The 17,992-nt window shown below is 48.9% G+C and overlaps 1 protein-coding gene across 1 annotated transcript; it reads left to right on the forward strand.

Moving 5' to 3' along the window:
* The first annotated feature begins 8,422 nt into the window (after positions 1 to 8,422).
* Positions 8,423 to 12,703, forward strand: MAP1LC3C (microtubule associated protein 1 light chain 3 gamma). Its single transcript, XM_070601997.1, is given in 6 exon segments — positions 8,423 to 8,480; positions 8,582 to 8,650; positions 8,817 to 8,866; positions 8,869 to 8,915; positions 11,031 to 11,238; positions 12,440 to 12,703. Coding segments are annotated over 6 exon segments (696 nt in total).
* The last annotated feature ends 5,289 nt before the right edge of the window (positions 12,704 to 17,992 follow it).

The following is a 17,992-nucleotide window of genomic DNA, read 5'->3' on the forward strand; positions in this document are numbered from 1 at the left end:
TTCACTGGGTTATCCTGAGTAAATTACGTTAACTTTCTGAGCTTCAGGTGCCTTTTTTTTTTGAGGAAGATTAGCTCTGAGCTAACATCTGCTGCCAATCCTCCTCCTTTTGCTGAGGAAGACCGGCCCTGAGCTAACATCCGTGCCCATCTTCCTCCGATTTATATGTGGGACGCCTACCACAGCATGGCTTGCCAAGCGGTGCCACGTCCGCACCTGGGATCTCAACCGGCAAACCCTGGGATGCTGAAGCGGAACGTGTGAATTTAACCGCTGTGCCACCGGGCCAGCCCCAGGTGCCTTTTTTTTTTTGTCAGAAGGATTAAATAAGAAAATGGATTAATTAGCCCAGTGCCTGACATGTATACATGATCTTAGTTTCCACCCCCAGTCCAATGACTTGTGCATGACACAATTCAATGATCGAAGATAATGCTGGCGATGATGAAGACTGTGGTGGACACTGAGTCACCAGGCCCAGATGCCCTGTCCAGGACTGGAGCGCTCGTTCCCCAGCTGTGGGCATTTTGCTGCCCTGGGGTGGCGAATGGTGGCGGGGAGTGCACTGGAGATGCAGTGTTTCATGCATATGAGACCAAAAGGGAAAGGGTAATGATAAGCACTATAGAATTGCATAGCTGTTACTGGGGGCTCTGATGCTTTCCAGAAAGTAAATGAAAGCCTGAAATTGATTAACCACCAATTAAAGGCTGAGTATGAAACCCACAGGGCCTCCTTGGCATAGAGTCTCACCTCCTACAGCTGGAGGAGAGAAAGTGAGGATCAGGGCCACAGCGTAATCCAGAGGAGGCCAAACTCTCAATCTAGTGTGTTGGCTACGCTGAGGTCAGTGCCTGGCTGGGAAGGATGGAACCTGAGATTTGGGATACATCTGGCTCAATGCATTTGAAAATTGCGAGCCCCCGGGTTCCCTTGAAAGATCTGGTCTGCTCTTCCCAGGGAAAGGCTAGTTCTTGCCCCTTGCCTGAAGATCACGCAGAGACCTCTACCTCATAAGAGGACGTGTGTCCCCGCTCAGGATGTGCCACACCTCTCCTACTGGCCATGATGCTAGTAACTAGGCCCAGGTTATGACATAACCCAGCTGGGTAAATTGTGACCTAAACCTGGTTATTAGCAATGGCCAGTAGGAGAGGTGGTGCATTTCTTCTCCTCAAAGGAGCTGCAAGACCTAGCCAACATGTACCGCCGGACCCAGGAGAGAACCTATGGGCCTTGACTCTAAATGTGCTAGATGAAAGGTGTGTGCGGTGGGAGGGCATGGAACCCAAAGCTGGATAAGGGAGAGGCTGTGGACGTAAGAGTGTGTTCACATTATACGGACTTGATATCCCGGAAGGAAGTACCATATGATGCCAATACTGTGATGCCAGGGTGGATCATGGAAGCCCAACCAAGTGGTAGCCCCAATTGCAGCTGTTAGGCCAGATGTAGGATATTTGCCAGAGAATATTAACATAGCCTCAGATACATGATAAGTGGCCCTTGATCTTGCAAATGCATGCTTTTCCAGCTCTATCAAAAAGAACTAGAAATTTTGCATTTACTTGGAACAGATAATGATATATGTTAATGGACTTGCTCCAAGGCTATGTTAATTCTTTAACCCTCTGTTATATTATAGTTGAAAGAGAAATAGAGTCTCTGGACATCCCAAATAACATGGCATCAGCCCACTACATCAACAAGATGTTGATCCCTTCAGATGAGCAATAACCAAGGAGAACGTTGAAAGCCTCTGTAAGGCATATATGCATTCCAGAAGTGGGACATAAATCTTTCAGTGACTCAGGGGCCTGACAAATCAGTGAAGCTTTTGGGGATTCAGTGGTCTAGGCATGCTGAGACATCCTCTCAAAATTCAAGAACAAATTATGCATATCACACCTCCCACTACCCTGAAGGAAATGCAGTGCCGATTATTTTGGGGGGTTCTAAAGACAGCATGTTCCACACTTGAAAATGCTGCTTCAATTCATATGCTAGAAGACACAAAAGATTGCCATCATTGAGTGGGGCCCAGAGCAAGAAAGAGCTCTGTAGCAAGCAGCCATGCCACTTGGGCCACATGACCAGGTAAACCTCATGATATAGAGGTGTCTATGGTGGAAAAAGAGGCTGTGTTGGGTTTATAGTAAGACCCAATAAAAGAAGCACATTGTGGATCCCTAGGGTCCCACAGCATCACTATGCCATCTGTGTCAAAGAATGAGTCATCTTTCAAAACTTAGCTGACCATGGGACACTAAGAGGCAATGTGGCCAGAACTGGCCATTATGAGCTAGATTCTGTCAGACCCATAAAGTCATAAGCAGCAGCAATCCAGCATAAAATGGAAGGGATATATTTAGGATAAGACATGTGCAAAGCCAAGGGCACAGTAAGCTGCATTAGCAGGTGGCTCAGACTCTCATGTAATCTGCCACTTTTGTACCCATGTCGTTTCTTTGTTCACTCTTATGGCCATTGTTGGGGAGGGTCCTTTACCATCAGCGGATGGAGGAAGGAAAAGGCTAAACTTTATTCGCAGATGGGTAGTCTCAGTATATGGTGCAAACCAAAGCAATGGACTACAGCGGTGCTACAGCTCCACTCAAAGGTGGCCCTGAAAGAAGTGGTGAGGGGACATCCTCCCATTGGGCAGAGCTTCAGGCAGTACAGCCAGTCATTCACTTGGGATAAATACAGACTCATGGGCAGCAGCAAATGTCTTGGCTCATTGGTCAGGGGCTGTAAGAAGAAAATTTGAAGACTGGGGACAAGAGAGTCAAGGAAAGAGGCATGAGGATGGACCTAGGGGCACAGGGATGAAACATGAAGATCTGTATATCACATGTTAATGCCCACCAGAGAACATCTACCACGAAGGAAGCATTAAAGAACCGAGGAGATGCAATGGTTTGGCCAGTTAACCAGTTGACTTTGGCCACCTACGCTCACTTCTCACCTCCCCCAGGGCTGGACCAATGAACGCGTGAAGGAGTAGCAGTGGTGGCAGGATGGAGGCTATGTGTGGGCCCAGAGGCATGGACTCCACCCAACAGGTCTAGCTACCACTGCGCTGCTATCAGATGTCCAGTCGCCCAGCAAAAGAAACCAATGCTGAAGTCCTGAAATAACACAGTCTTCAAGGAGACCAAGCAGTCACCCAGTGGCAGCAGACAACATGGCCTCATTACACTGCTAGAAGGAACCTCGATTTATCCTGACTGTGATCAGCGCATATTCTGCATATGAGTTTGCCTTTCCTACTTGTACGGCTTCAGGCAATACCATTGTGTGGCTGGGCCCTTTTATGTGTTAGCAATTTGCATGCAGATAAATCTATTTAACTTTTATAGAGCACAAACTATATGCCAGGCTCTTTTCTGGGTACTGGGGATGCACCAATAGGCAAGGTCTTGCCTCACTCATTTAATAGCTGTTGTGGGTTACTTTTATTCTTGAAGCAGGATTAGCAAAACTGCCAGTGTTAAAACCATTTCACAGGTTGATAAGCAAATTACGAGTTAAAGTGACTTCATAATTCAGTGGCTAATTTGGGATCAGGAACAAAAATCTTTTATTACCTTTGATGGTCTGACTAGGAATAAATTGTTTTCATTCCATGTTGATCAGATAAACAAGTCTTACTACTAAGTAGCATCTTAAAGGGCACTTGATGGGCACTGGCCCTGTGGCAGAGAGGTTAAGTTCGCATGCTCTGCTTTGGCAGCCCAGGGTTCGCCGGTTTAGATCCTGGATGTGGACCTCCACATCACTCATCAAGCCATGCTGTGGTGGCCTCCCACACAGAAGAACTAGAAGGACTCACAACTAGGATATACAACTATGTACTGGGGCTTTGGGAAGGACAAGGGGAAAAAAAGAGGAAGATTGTCAACAGATGTTAGCTCAGAGCCGATCTTCCTCACTGAAAAAGGCAGGCGCACTTGATGGTAGAAGGAAAACATAAAATGAAATAAAGTTTGAATTTCTGCTTTCTACCTTGAGATGGTGAGCACTGCCTTCCCATCCTGACTGAGTCATATCTAGGATGGGAAGCTCCAGGTCCTTCTGCAGTAGCAGGCATCCCCTTCTGTCACATCTCCCATCTCCCATCTCGCATGCTGCCTTCTGTGAATCACGGCATCCAGGCAAAGTTTACTGGAGGAGTCAGGTGACATTCTGCGGAAGCCTCGAGAAGCTCTTTCCTCTCCGGAATGGACTCATTGTTTTTTAAATTTTTTTATTCTGATTTTTTTAGGAAGATTAGCCCTGAGCTAACATCTGCCACCAATCCGCCTCTTTTTGTTGAGGAAGACTGGCCCTGAGCTAACATCCATGCTTATCTTCCTCTACTTTATATGTGGGATGCCTGCCACAGCATGGCTTGATAAGCAGTATGTAGGTCCACACCCAGGATCCGAACTGGCGAACCTAGGGCCACCAAAGCAGAACGTGTGAACTTAACCAGTGCGGCACTGGGCCGGCCCCTGAAATGGACTCACTGATGAAGACTTCCTCCTGCTCGGCTCTCCAGCCCGCAGCAGCCTCTTCTCTTAGACGTGCACATTTTACTTCCATATGGTGAAACTTTCTGCACCTGTTTCCCACTGGCCTCAGAGCTTGTAGCCATGAAGGATGAATGACGGCAGCCACAATAGGACAGGACCAGAGCAAAATGTGTCTGTCCTGGTCACTCTCTGAGCCCCAAACAGCCACATTTGCCAAGGGACAAGCCTATTTTTAATCACATTGGAGAAACTGAGTCATCTTAGAAAACTCAGGAATGGCTAAAATCATCCAGAAAGCATATAGAACAGGAAGAGGACTGGCGTGGACCTGGGGAGATGCCAAGATCAAGGGACGGCAGTGGCTCTAAACTTTGCATGCGGCAAGGGCTTGGGGCAGCTGGGGGCTTCAAAGAATGGTGATGGGGGACTGATCTGAAAGCTGCCTGTGCAAGGCAAGGATGCTGCTTTTACATAGGATCGCGTGCAACCAAGCAACCTACAGACTACTCCGGGTCAGGAAGTAGGGAGAAGCCTTGTGAACGTTTCTATTCACATAAATAAATGTGAGTTTATTATGGATAAGCGGATATTCCACTGATTTCCTCAGGGCCCTAAGGAGAACTGGCTCTGCAAACGAGGGAGACGCAGCTGGGGAAGGAGGGAGAAAGGGAAGAACTCCAAGAAAGTGGGTGGTATCCTGGAATCCCAAAGAGGAGAGTTTGCGGAAGGAGAAAATGCACAGCAATTCCACCTGCTGGAGGATCAAAGATCAAACAAGATCAGGACTGGAAGGAGGCACTTGTATGCCTTGCTGCCGACCTCCCAAGAGCGTGCCAGTGTCAGGACAGGCTCCAGACCGCAGCGGCTGAGGAGGGACGGGTGGTGAGCTCAGTGGAAAGAGTGAGCTTGCACAAGCCTCGCCGAAGGCTCAGGAAGTGTGAGCAGAGTGGGCTGGGCTTGTAGTGACACAGGACCTGAGTAGCATGGGAGAACTCCTACTGTGTCACCCCGTGGATAAGGGTACGTCACGCAGGTCCCCACATTTAATCTTCACCCAACTCTACAAGATGAGTGAAAGCGTGCTCATGTTGCTCATGAATAACATGAGGCTCAAAAAAGTTAGGTACTTACTAGTAAGCAAGATTGAGAACCTTCCAGAGTTGTTCTTCCCGTGACGGTCACGTGTCTGGCAGAGTCTGGGGAAGGCCGACTGGTTATTATTTTAAGAAGGGGAGCCATAGGCATGTTTACAGTCGGAAAGAAAGAAATCCTCCCTGATCCCACCTGCCAGCATCCCACTCTCTGCCACCTCTTCCTTTAAAAACCAGCTCGCTTTCTCTGGTACCGAGACTCAGAGTGTCCTCTCACCTCCCGCCTGCCCAGGATGCGGGTCGGAGAAGGCAGAGGGAGGGCCCGGGGAGGGTGGCGGGTGAGAGGGTTGGCTGGTGGGAATCACAGTGACCTCAGCAGCTCGTGTTTCCCGGGCTGTGTCTGCAGGACAGGCGTGGTTCTAAGAAGCATAGTGTTTCCCACTGCACATCGTGAGCAAAGCTGGGTTTTGTTTATTAATATATCAGCAGGCAGGACTCTGCGTAAGCCGGGGCACTCTTGCTCTAGCCGCTTCCACAGGGCTGTTCCTGCTTCCTTCCCCACCATCCATGTAGCATGACATTATGTGGGTTTGGTCACCTCCTGGCCGATTAGGTCCCGCCCCTGGGCTGGAGGAGCATGGTGGGGCCACACGGCACCCACAGACAACCTGTTCCCCTCAAAAAAGACACTTTTCAATAAAAGAAAAACAGTCTGGACCATTGCTCTGCTGAATGATGATACATTCCATAAGTGCTGCCACATTTTCCTTTTTTCCCAAGTCCATTGTTCTATTTTCCCCTTCACCCCCGTTATATCCTGAGAGGTAGGCCTGGCCGAGACAGCAATCCCACGTGCCAGCTGAGAAGCCCGGTGCAGGGCGGGGAGGAAGCCTCTCAAAGCCCTAACAATGATGGACCACACGCTGCACCTGTGCCGAGCCGGGGCGCTGGCCTTCCACCTTCAGATCTGAATGCACGCACACTCTCCTGGGGTTGTGGGGGCTTCGGGGAGGCATGGTGGGGGCACACAGACACTGAGCATCTGATTTGGTGCAGGCACTGGGCTAGCTGCTTTCCGTAAATCAGTTCAGTGGAGTCTCACATACCCACGCTGGGTTAGGTAAAACTGACCATTTTAATTAGTTAAAAATGATCATTTTGCAAAAAGGAAAACCATACTTAGTAAAGTGAAGTAACTGATTCAAGATCAGAAATTAAGGTGATATCCGGGACGGCCAGGCCTGGAAGGGCTTTGCCTGGCCCCAGATGCTGGGCTTGCTCCGGGAATTGGGCACTCCGGGTTGGCTGCCACTTCAGTGCATGCTGGCTGGAGGTGGGCCTGCAAGGTGTGCATCGCCTCCACCCTTTCAACCTGCAGGCAATTGCGACGTTTAAATGAGATTGTGGATGTGAAAGCCGCTGACTGCAGAAGTGCACTGCACCCCTGTTCCTTATTATCCCGTGCACGTGAGCGTGTGCCCTCTTTTTTTGTGTGTGTGTGTGGAGGGGGAAGATTAGCCCTGAGCTAACTGCTACCAATCCTCCTCTTTTTGCTGAGAAAGACTGGCCCTGAGCTAACATCCATGCCCATCTTCCTCTACTTTTTTTTATATGTGGGATGCCTGCCACAGCATGGCTTGCCAAGCAGTGCCATGTCCACACCCGGGATCCGAACCAGTGAACCCCGGGCCACCAAAGAGGAACATGCACACTTAACCGCTTCGCCACCAGGCCGGCCCCATGCCCTCTTTTTTAAAGGGCATCAGAGAGAGCCACTTCTCTCTTCAGTGATGCCACCATTTTGTCACCTGCTGCCCACGCCTGATCTTTAACCTAAAGCCCCGCCATGCGTCCCTTTGATTCGCCCAGCTGACGTGGAGAATGTGCAAACCTTCCTTTGCATCACTCTGTTCATTGGAAGACTCTCCTCTGTTGAATGACTGTGCCGGGAAATCAGAGAAGGCGCCGTGCCGGCAAATCAGAGAAGGCGCCGTCAGCCTCTGCTCACTCGGAGTCTACAGGTGCACATGGGTGGGCGTAGGCATCTGGAGGTAAGCCCTGGACTCGGGGACCTAGGAGAGCTGTGTCTTGCCTCTTAGCAGTCACTCGATCCCAGGCAATCACTCACCTTCCATGGGCCTCTGTTTCCCATCGCCTAATGGCAGATCTTGAGGGTAATTGTGTTTCTTTCCCTCCCTTATTGGAGAAAAGATAAAATGACAGAATATCCTGGGGTGTGGCACTATCTCACACCAAATCTGGGTTTTGAGAGAGAGGTATCAATTGCCTCCCTTACTAGCTGTGTGATTTTGAGCAAATTCCTTAACCTCTCTGATCATAGGTTTCTTTCTGTGAAAAATGGCAAGGACTAATGCGAGAGTTATCAGCCTATCTCAGCATCAGGTGATCCACCCTGGCCTTCCTTCAAGGTGATTCATTATGGAAGTAACCAAACACCCTTAGCAAATGGCAGTTTCACCTCTCCAGGGTCCTCAGCCCAGACCTAGGCTGTTTGGTTACGTGGCCACTGATTTTATTATGAACCCTAATTTCTCCAGCAAAGAAATGTCTTGAACCAATTGTGAGCAAAGTGACTTTTTCTGACCAGCAAGCAGGTGTTCCCTTTCTGTCCTCAGATCTGACTTCCTTCTGCCCAGGGAGGGCGGGAGAAGCCTGATGTCACACAGCCCCACTTAAGGGTCTCCTTTAGGCTCCTGCAGGCAGTTAGGAAGCAGATGGAGGGATAAGCTAGGTCCTGGTTGTGGGATTTTTCTGTTTGTTTTAATTCAGGCACAGACACAGCTGTTGAAGAAAATGCAGACTCCTCAGAAAAGCCCGAGCATCAGCCTTTTTGAGCAGAGGAAGAGCTCAGGTGAAGTTCTCAGCCTGCCGTCTGGGTTACAGACAGAGGGCGAGAGGATACAGATTTCACTTGCTGTTTACTTATTGCTTCTGTCCTTGAAATATTCACAGCAACCAGACAAGAGGAAGTTGCTGGAATCCGGGCAAAGTTCCCAAACAAGATCCCGGTAAGATTTCATTGTCTTTTTCGGAAAGGGGGATACTCTTTTCTTTGGAAAAAAACCCAAAAAACAAAAATAACGAGAAGAATAAAAAGCCCGCTCTCTCTCCCTGTTGTAGGTTCTAAGATACCAAGAGCTCCGGTCACGTTCTTAGGGGCTGAGTCTCTTGACAGGCGGTGGGGGAGCGCTCACCATGGAGCAGTTCCTGCCTGTGCTGGACAAGACCTAGTTCCTGGGCCCGGCCCACAGGGGCTGACCGTGACCCAGTGCCTCGGCATCATCCGGTAGGTGACAAGGTGCCCTCGGGGGCGTGTGCCGTGCAGCCCTGGGATTTTTCTATTTGCTTTGTCAGTCTATTTGGTTTTGATGATGGGGACATTCCAGGAGAAGAGAAGGGAGAGATTTTCTCTATGACTCACCTTTTAGATCCTGTAGTGCCCCGAAAAGATGCTCTGAGACTTAATCTATCTCAAACAGATGGGAGAGCCCCGCAGATAACAAATCAAAAGAGAGTAAGAGCTGCCAACATTTCTAAGAATTTTCTAAAGTAGTCTTGGCTCTGAAACAGAAGATGCTTTCCTCCTGATAGTGTTTAAAACCCAGCCTGCATCTTCCCGGTGGAGACACAGTACCTTTTTTAGGTGTGTGTGCGCCTGAGGAGTGGGGACCCTTCAAAGGGCAAAGGCTCCCTGGACTGCTCAGACCCTAAGAGAGGGACAAGGAAATTGTCCCCAAAACACAATCCCCTTGGGTTAAGGCACAGTGAAGAAAAAGCAGCTATTTTAAAAGCTTAAGAAGGTTAAGTGGTATCACCTGACACATGGATTCAATAAAAATAATTTGGGAGTAATGTGAATATAACTCTGGATAATTCTTCACAGGGTTGAAAAATCTGCTGGGGCTGGCCCTGGGAAGTTGGGTAGCTGTTGCAACTTGTTTCTTCAAGAATTCATTACAAATCTGCGTTTGTCTCCGTTTTGCTTCTTTTAATGAGCTATTTAGGAGCATCCTGATTTCCTCTCCTCAGGGTAGTTACATTAGTGCAGTGTGGATGGAGGTGCCAAGGGAGAATGAGAGGCAGGATTAGGTCCCAACATGTTGGCATAACATGAGGTGACCTCGCCTCCCTCTCTAATTTCACCCCCTCCCCAAAAAAACCCAAAGAACAAGCCCTTTGAGTTCTGAGAGCCGTTCTTTCCCCTTCGCAGCCGGGCCTCCTGTCTCCTCCACCCCGCCCCGTGCTCCCATCCCAACATTGAGGCTCCATGATGTTTCCGGAGCACCAGCTGTGTTCTGGGTGCTCTCTGGGCTCTGTGTTTGCAGCATGAACAGAGTAGACGGACGTCCCTGCCCACAGCCTGCTCCCCGGGGGACGCCACGACCCTCATCCAAAGAGAGCGTGGCAGAAGACACAGGCGGAGGTGCGGAGTCTGGGAAGTTTCCCTCAGAGCTGATGGCTGCACACTGATCCCCAGCCGCACCCATTCCTGTTGCAGAACAGTCACTTTTGACCCAAAGGCCATCATGCAATGGTCAGAGCTAAAACCTTTGGGGTTATTTTGGAAGGATTATCTGGTTGTAGAATTGCTCAGCTTCCAGCCACCCGTGTCCAGCTGCATGGACCTAGCTCGCCTGAAGTGGCAGAGCTCTGAGGCTGGAGTGGGCAGGCGGTGCCTCCTCGCGGAACAGAGCAGGTGGAAGTGAGCTTCAGGTGAACCGAGCCTTTTCTTACGTGTCTGTGCTGTTGTGCTGTCGTCTACTCCTGGCTGCATCAGGACTCAGGTGGACCTCGGCATTTAAATCATGTCCAGTTAACTTTGCAGCTCTCTGGCTCCTTGCTGGAGGGGGCAAGAAATGGCAAGAAAAGGAAAGGTCACACTTGGGGGCAGTAGGTCCCTTCTAAAAGTCATCCCAAGGGTGTTTGACAGTGAGATGCTGGAAGAGGTTGTGATCGCCTTTGTACCTCTGGGGAAATACTTTTAATTTCAGAGCAAAGAGGGGCTCATTTGCCTGGTTTATTTGTATTGGTATGAATCCTAGCTAATGACGGGAAGGCCTCACCCTTTTGGTCCAACGAGGAGGCCTTGTGGATCTCGAATCTCCAGCAAAGGAGTAGGGAGCAATTCAGTTTTCTTGAGCGGCATGACCCTGCAGATTCCTGGGCTGCTTCCCGGATCCACTGGATCCGAGGCTCTGGGGCTGGAGCACCGGAGCCTGCCTTTCCACAGCCCAGAGAGCACAGTGGAGTCGGAGCACCACTGCCCTGAGAGTTTAGGAGATCAGGGCTCGCCTCTCATGGGAAAAATATATATACTGGCCGAACCAGGGGAGGCTTTGGTCAGGGCCCATTCCCTGCAGGCTGAGTCCCCTTCCTGCTCCCTCCCTCTCCTCCATCCCAGGAGCCCCATGGTCCTCGGGGCCACTGAAGCCTTTCACCTGCTGGTGAACAACAGGAGTGTGGCCAGCCCGAGTGTGACCATGGCAGAGATCTACAGGGACTGCAAGGATAAGGACGGCTTCGTGTGCATGACCTGCTCCTCCCAGGAGGTGTTTGGGGGCTTGGGGTCGGCAGCCCCCTCCTGGGGGCAGACCCTGCCATCCTCTCCAGTGTGTGTCGACACCGTCCTTGGATGGCTCCACCAAAGCCGGCAGCCTCCTCCTGTGTGTGGTGGATGGTCCAGGCAGGGCCGTCTCAGTGATGGGCGCCAGCCACCAAGGGAAGCCTCTTGTGCTCTCAATCTCACTGAGAAAATGTGGTGGCTCTCAGCAATTCTGTAAATAGTCCATCTTTTCTGAGTAAGAAACAGTGAAGTCGTGCGATGGTTTTCATGGTGGGCTGGAGATGTGTTTAAGTGTCTTCCTGGAGGAGGCAGCAGGCCGCTGAGGAGTCTGATTTCACCTGTGTGGGCAGGAAGGAGTCCGTGTGCGCTGGTCACGGAGAAGCTCGGGCTGTGGAACCGTGTGGAGCCAGTGGAGCTTCCCTGTGTCATGAGAGAGGTTCCTGGTGCATTTCCACGGCGTTCACTCCACCTGGGTCTTCCCTCTTATATTCCTTCTGTGTGTCTCTGCCACACTGATTTATGCCAAAGTTGTCGTTTCTTAATATAAAGTCTCTTAACCCATTTGAGTGTTTACTCTGTGCCAGGCGTTATTCTAAGCTCCACGTGTATTAGTGCCTCCTCTCAACTCTCCACGGTTAATTATTGTTATCATTTTACAGATGAGGAAACTGAGGCCCAGAAAGGTCAAGAACATTTTCCAAATTCACACAGCACAGTCTCCTGGGATTTGAGGTCAAGGAGTGTGGCTTTAGAAGCCACGCTCCTTAGCCCTCTGCTGGGCTCCCATCTTGGAGGAAGTTACTGTCCTTGACCTCACCGACTGGGCTGAGCTCCAGGGCCCCGTCACACTAACTTACCCACAGGGGAGACAGGTGTCCACCGGGAGTCCAGCAGAGCTTGACGAATGCAGGAGCGGTGGGCTGTCTGGTTTAGCAGCAGCAGCATAGATGGTGAAGGGACATCCTCCTGCGTGCCCGAACCCAGCGCTCCTGCTCTCAGCCTTCTCCGTGGCCTTGATCTTCCTTGAATCCCAGTGTCGAAGATTCTTGTCATCCTGCAGGTACAGAGTCCTGCCTGGGTGGCAGCTGAGTGAGCTGTTGTGTTCTGTTTGGTCTTTAAGACCCTTCCCGATGTAACTCCCTCCTACGTGACCTCCGGCTGGAGCGGGGTGCGCGCGCACACACACACACACACACACACACACACACACACACACAGTGTTGATGGCTTGTCTCTGCTCCACAAAGTTTGGGGACTCAGCCTGGAAGAACGGAAAGGCTGAGAGTGACTTGAACAGCCAGGACCTGGAATCATCTGGAGACTTCTTCGTTCTCTTGTCTGACCCCTGGGCTGGGATGACTCAAGGCTGGGCCCAGCTGGGAGTGTGGGCTGGAGTGGTTCCAGGTGACCTGTCTCAGCACGGGTGCCAGGAGGGAGCATCCTCAGAAGGAGCAGCTGGAGAGCGTGTGATCCAAGAAACCGAGGCGAAGCTGGCCGACCATAGGGGATGAATGCCAATCATTTTGCTCTGGAGATTTTTCTTTCCTTATTTTCTTAACCTCTACTCAAGTGCTTAAAATTAATTGGCAATTTGTACTCCTGTAAATTATGGCCAGTTTTCTTTTAGGCTATTCGTCATTTTCTATTGATTTTTACAAGTTCACAAGGTTGAGTAATTAACTCTCTGTATGCCACGTGTATTAAAAATGATCACCCAGTTCCTTTTGTTCTTGCTGATGGCAGATTTTCTCATGTAGATACTTTTTATTCTTCTGTGATCTTTTCCTTTGTGGCTTTTGAAGTGCATGCTCTCAATAGAAAGACTCTCCCAACCCCAAGATTATAAAAAATGTGCACCTATACTATGTCTTTTCCAGCACTATGGTTTCCTTTTGCTTACACTTAAGTGTTTGACCAACTGGAATTTATTTTGGTAACAGAAGAATGTACCCAGGTTCCATTTTTTCCAAATGCCTAACCAATTGTCACATGTGCCTTTAATGAATAATCTATCCATGGGCATTTGAATTTGCTGCGATTGTGTATCTATGTCTTATCACCATTTTTGTTGTTAGTGCCCTCAAGTGGGTCCCGACTCCCAGCGCCCTGTGCACAGCAGAGCGGAGCCCTGCCCTAGCTTCGGGCGCTCTGTCAGACAGGGCCCCACTGCTAGCCACAGCGTTTTCAGGGCCAACTTTTTCAGATGCGGGTAGCCAGTTCCTCCTTCCTAGTCTGTCTTAGTCTGGAAGCTCTGCTGAAACCTGTCCATGATGGGTGACCCTGCTGGTATTTGAAATCCTGGTGGCATAACTTTCAGCATCGCAGTAACACGCAGCTGCCACAGTATGACACTGACAGACAGTGGTGTGGTTCAGTGATGAGGACACGAACTCAGGCCATGTGGTAAGAACACAGAATCTTAACCACTAGACCACCAGGACTGGCTCTTATCACCATAATAACCCCAAAAAGCTGCTTAAGAACATGGACATGACTTCTTTTTTGGATTCCTCATGGCTCGCAGTAATGCTAAGCACATCTTAGGTGGTTAGTTAATGCTTCGTGATAAATTAGAGAATGATGGTGTCAACTTCAGAGGGAGATAATAGAGTGATTGGATTGTTCTAGGAGTTGTTTCCACAGCGATTGGGTCAGGCAGAGAACCCATTTTTTTGAGTGCCTGTTGCACATGCATTAGTCACCCTCTCTCCACATCATAAAACCAAAGGGGGCCAGATAGAAACTGCAGCTGCTATGTCCCAGCTAACATGGGACCTACAGCTGAGCCCAGATTCACCTGACACCTAGACCAGAGGTCAGCAGAAGACTGCCCTGCGCTGTTTTTGTGAATAAAGTGTAACTGGGATGCAGCCACGCCCATTGTTTGTTCCTCTCTCGGGCCACTTTTGTGCTGCAATGGCAGAGCCGAGTAGTTGTGACACAGGCCGTATAACCTGCAAAGCCCAAAGTATTTACTATCTGACCCTTCCCAGAAAACGTTTGCTGACCCCTCCTCTAGGTTACAGTGATAATTTTATCATCAAGATGTCCTGGGGGGGAGGGTGCTGGCCCCGTGGCTGAGTGGTTAAGTACGCGTGCTCTGCTTCAGCAGCCTGGGGTTTCATCAGTTTGGATCCTGGGCATGGACACGGCACTGCTCATCAGGCCATGCTGTGGCAGCATCCCACATGCCACAACTAGAAGGACCCGCAGCTACAATATACAGCTATATGACCAGGGGCTTTGGGGAGAAGAAGAAAAAGAAGAAGAAGAAAAAAAGAAGATTGGCAACAGATGTTAGCTCAGGTGCCAATCTTAAAAAAAAAAAAAGGCTATGCTCAGGGGTAAATCACAATAGAAAGAAGTATCTTGTTGTTGCTGTTGTTTTGGTCTCACATGATGTGAGAAGAAAAGCATTTCCAAGTCTACTGCACTCGTTGATGGTACTGCCAAGCCCTTGACTGGAGGAGTTCAATCCAGACACACACACAGTTCTTCACAGGTCAAATGGCATTCTTCCCCACGGCTCCATTGTCATGGGTCTCCTCCATGCTGCCTCACCGTTTGCCTCTAGAATACATATGGGAGATTTCTAAATGTATGTTGTTTTCTTTCATGAACAAAAGGAACCAGTTCACACCTGTTTTCCAGCAAACTCTCTCCAGGGTACGGGATTTGAGCTTCTCCCAGCAGACAGACCTGAGTCATATAAGTCTGGGTCTAGGGTAGGTTTCCCAACCTCTGTGCAACTGACATTTGGGCAAGTGATTCTTTGTTGCAGGAGGCTGCTGTGTGCATTGTAGGAAGTTTAGCAGCATCCTGGCCTCTACCCACTGGACACCAGTAGCACTGACCCCCAACCCGCAATAGCTTATCAAAAATGTCTCCAGTTATTGCCAAATGTCCGGGGGGGGGGGGGGCGGGGTGAAATTGCCCCTGGTTCAAAACCCCTGGTCGAGAGTCTACTCGAGACCCGAAATGTGGTCTGTGGACCAGCAGCTTCAGCCTCCCCTGAGAGCTTGTTAAAATGCAGTCTCTGGCACCTCCCCAGAACTACTGAATCAGAGCAGCAATTTAGCAAAATGCCCAGCTGATTGATAAGCACGTGAGTTTGGGAAGCACTGGTCTGGGCATCTTGGGTGGTAATTTGGCTACTTTCTCCTCCCGCTCCTTGGAAAGGTGCAGTAATTGTGCTCCACCTACTTCCGTCCTGTTTCAGCTTTGGGGCACATACTTGGCCCAGTACCGTATTAAGAGACATGTGTGGTGTCCTGGGAAGAGCCATGGCTTTGTCCTCGGACAGACCTGGGTTCAGAGGAGGCGTCTGTTCCTGTGCGTCTGGGAGGGTGTTTAATCTCTGCATCAGTGTCCTCTGAAAATCTCTGGTTTGTGCTTCAGAACATGAAGACCTTCTGAGCAGGTTACTGTCAAAGAATCAGAACAGTTTTAGTTTCAAAGTTCTCAAATCATTTATTTCATATAAGTTTCTCACAAGTGATGAGATCGGAAAGGCAGCAAGTTTCCAACTCATGCGAGTATACCTAGAATGGCTTCCTCTACCCAGGAAACTCCAGCTGGTTCAGCTGACAAGTACCACCAGGTGGCGCCAGCCCTGCTGCGTTAGATTTAGAAACGGCCAGCAGTTCCTAATGAGTGTATCTGAATCTTCTGAAAAGCCCAGCTCCAGCCAAAGAGGGGGCAGATATAAATGTTAGCGAAAGAGTCGCTAGAACATTAAATGTGTCTCCTTGATGTGAATTCTAACTAACCCACAGAAAAGAACTGCTGAGACCTTGAAAACCACATTGCACGTCCTCCCAACTCCCAGTGCTGCCACGGTGACTGCAGCCATCACAAGGGCACACAGGCCCAGGTGGATGCTGGGAGCAGTGTTGGGATGTCAGGACCACAGGCCACCACGTGGGAAAGGAAGTCAGGAAAGGGATAAAAGTAGAGATGTCTAGTAACAAGTCCCAGATGTTGATGTTATTTTATATTTAAAGATAAACACTGCGGGGGGCTGGAATTGGCCACCCCAAGATATGTCTCTTTGGCATGAGGATTATTTTGGGCCGGTTACTTTTAGAAACTGCAGACAGGAAAGAAACTCTGAGAAGTAGAATTTACTTACCCTTTGTTAAGACATTTCCATTGTAAAGGAAATCTCCATCTGTAACGGTGTCTCCCTCTCTGTACCAGGAAGAAGGGGGGATGACATTATCTCTAGAAACTCTTAATCAATGCAGAAGGCAAGGACTTAAATCTGCATAATAACCTTACTCTTGTTTACTGTGTTTTTCTGTTAATCTCCCATAACTGACTCCCCCCATGCCCTACATCCTCCTGTGCCTTTAGCTAAAGATGATATTTAAGGTGGTGGCTGCAGCCTTTTTGGCGAGTTGCTCAGGTTGCCTGAGGCTTTCCCATGTGTACATGTTATAAAGCTTTGTTTAGTTTTCTCCTGCTATCTGTCTCATGTGAATTTAATTCATTTCCCAGCCAGAAGGACCCAGAGCGGGTAGAAGAAATGCCTTCCTTCCCTACAACTGCATGAATATTACTCATCTCCAAGCACCTAGTTTGGAGAGCTCAGCCTCCCACCATGCCTCTCACACACTATGCTATGGTGTTAGAAGGACTTTTCAGTTACCTGAATTAGATTAACACTTGAAAGTCAACAGTGTAGTCTCCTGGTCAACAGGAAACAAAAATCTGAATGGGGGTGAGGGTCAGTGGGCAAGAATCTTCCTTGAATTCACTCAGCTTCCAAAGTAACTTGATATTAAGAAAGGAGTGCCCTGGATAAGGGACAGAAGATTTTCAGTTACTGAAAATGACCAGCCCAAATCATAAAACAAATGGACAGTCTCTTGTGAATTTAAATATCATGGTTTCCTCTAAGTGCCATATCCTTCTGGGAGCAACCCCTTGGTTTGGCCCTCAAAGATGTGCCTTTTCTCCTCATTCCGTGTCTTTATCAATTCCTGTCACCCATTCATGGCTCCTCCTTTCTTGCTTGTGCTCTATTATTATTGTTTGCTGACATTTCAGTGTTGTTGCTCATGTTTTCTCATGCCTGGAGACTCTCTCCCTCTAGGAATGAACTCCTACTCATCCTTCAAGGTTCAAGGCAACCTCTTGACTTGGTTCTGTGTGCTCCTTCCATTTTAATCAATGACACTCATTTATTTGGAATCTACAGTGATCCTAGAGGTCTTAGTCAATGTTCACTAAGACCTTGAAAGACATTTATTATTACTATTATGTTTCAAAATTATTATTCCCATTTTAAGGATGAAAAAACTGCGATAAGAAAAATCAAATAGGGGCCTGCCCGGTGACACAGTGGTTAAGTTCACATGTTCGGCTTCTCAGTGGCCCGGGGTTCACTGGTTCAGATCCCAGGTGCGGACATGGCACCACTTGGCAAGCCACGCTGTGGTAGGTGTCCCACATATAAAGTAGAGGAAGATGGGCACGGATGTTAGCTCAGGGCCAGGCTTCCTCAGCAAAAAGAGGAGGATTGGCAGCAGTTAGCTCAGGGCTAATCTTCCTCAAAAAAAAAAAGAAAAATAATGTTCCTAAAGACACAGAGCCAATAAACCTGCAGATAAAACTCAGATTTGTATCATCCCATGTCCTAAATATTGCATGGGGCATACTTACATTAAAAAAAAATTTGTTGTCTATCTGAAATTTAATTTACCTGTGTGTCCTGTATTATATTTTCTAAATCTGGCATCTCTATGTGTGGCTCAACATGAGCTGTAGATGGCCTTGTCCCTTAGGACTCTAATCGA

The sequence above is a fragment of the Equus przewalskii genome, chromosome 31 (genome assembly GCF_037783145.1).
Source record: "Equus przewalskii isolate Varuska chromosome 31, EquPr2, whole genome shotgun sequence".
Lineage (NCBI taxonomy): Eukaryota > Metazoa > Chordata > Mammalia > Perissodactyla > Equidae > Equus > Equus przewalskii.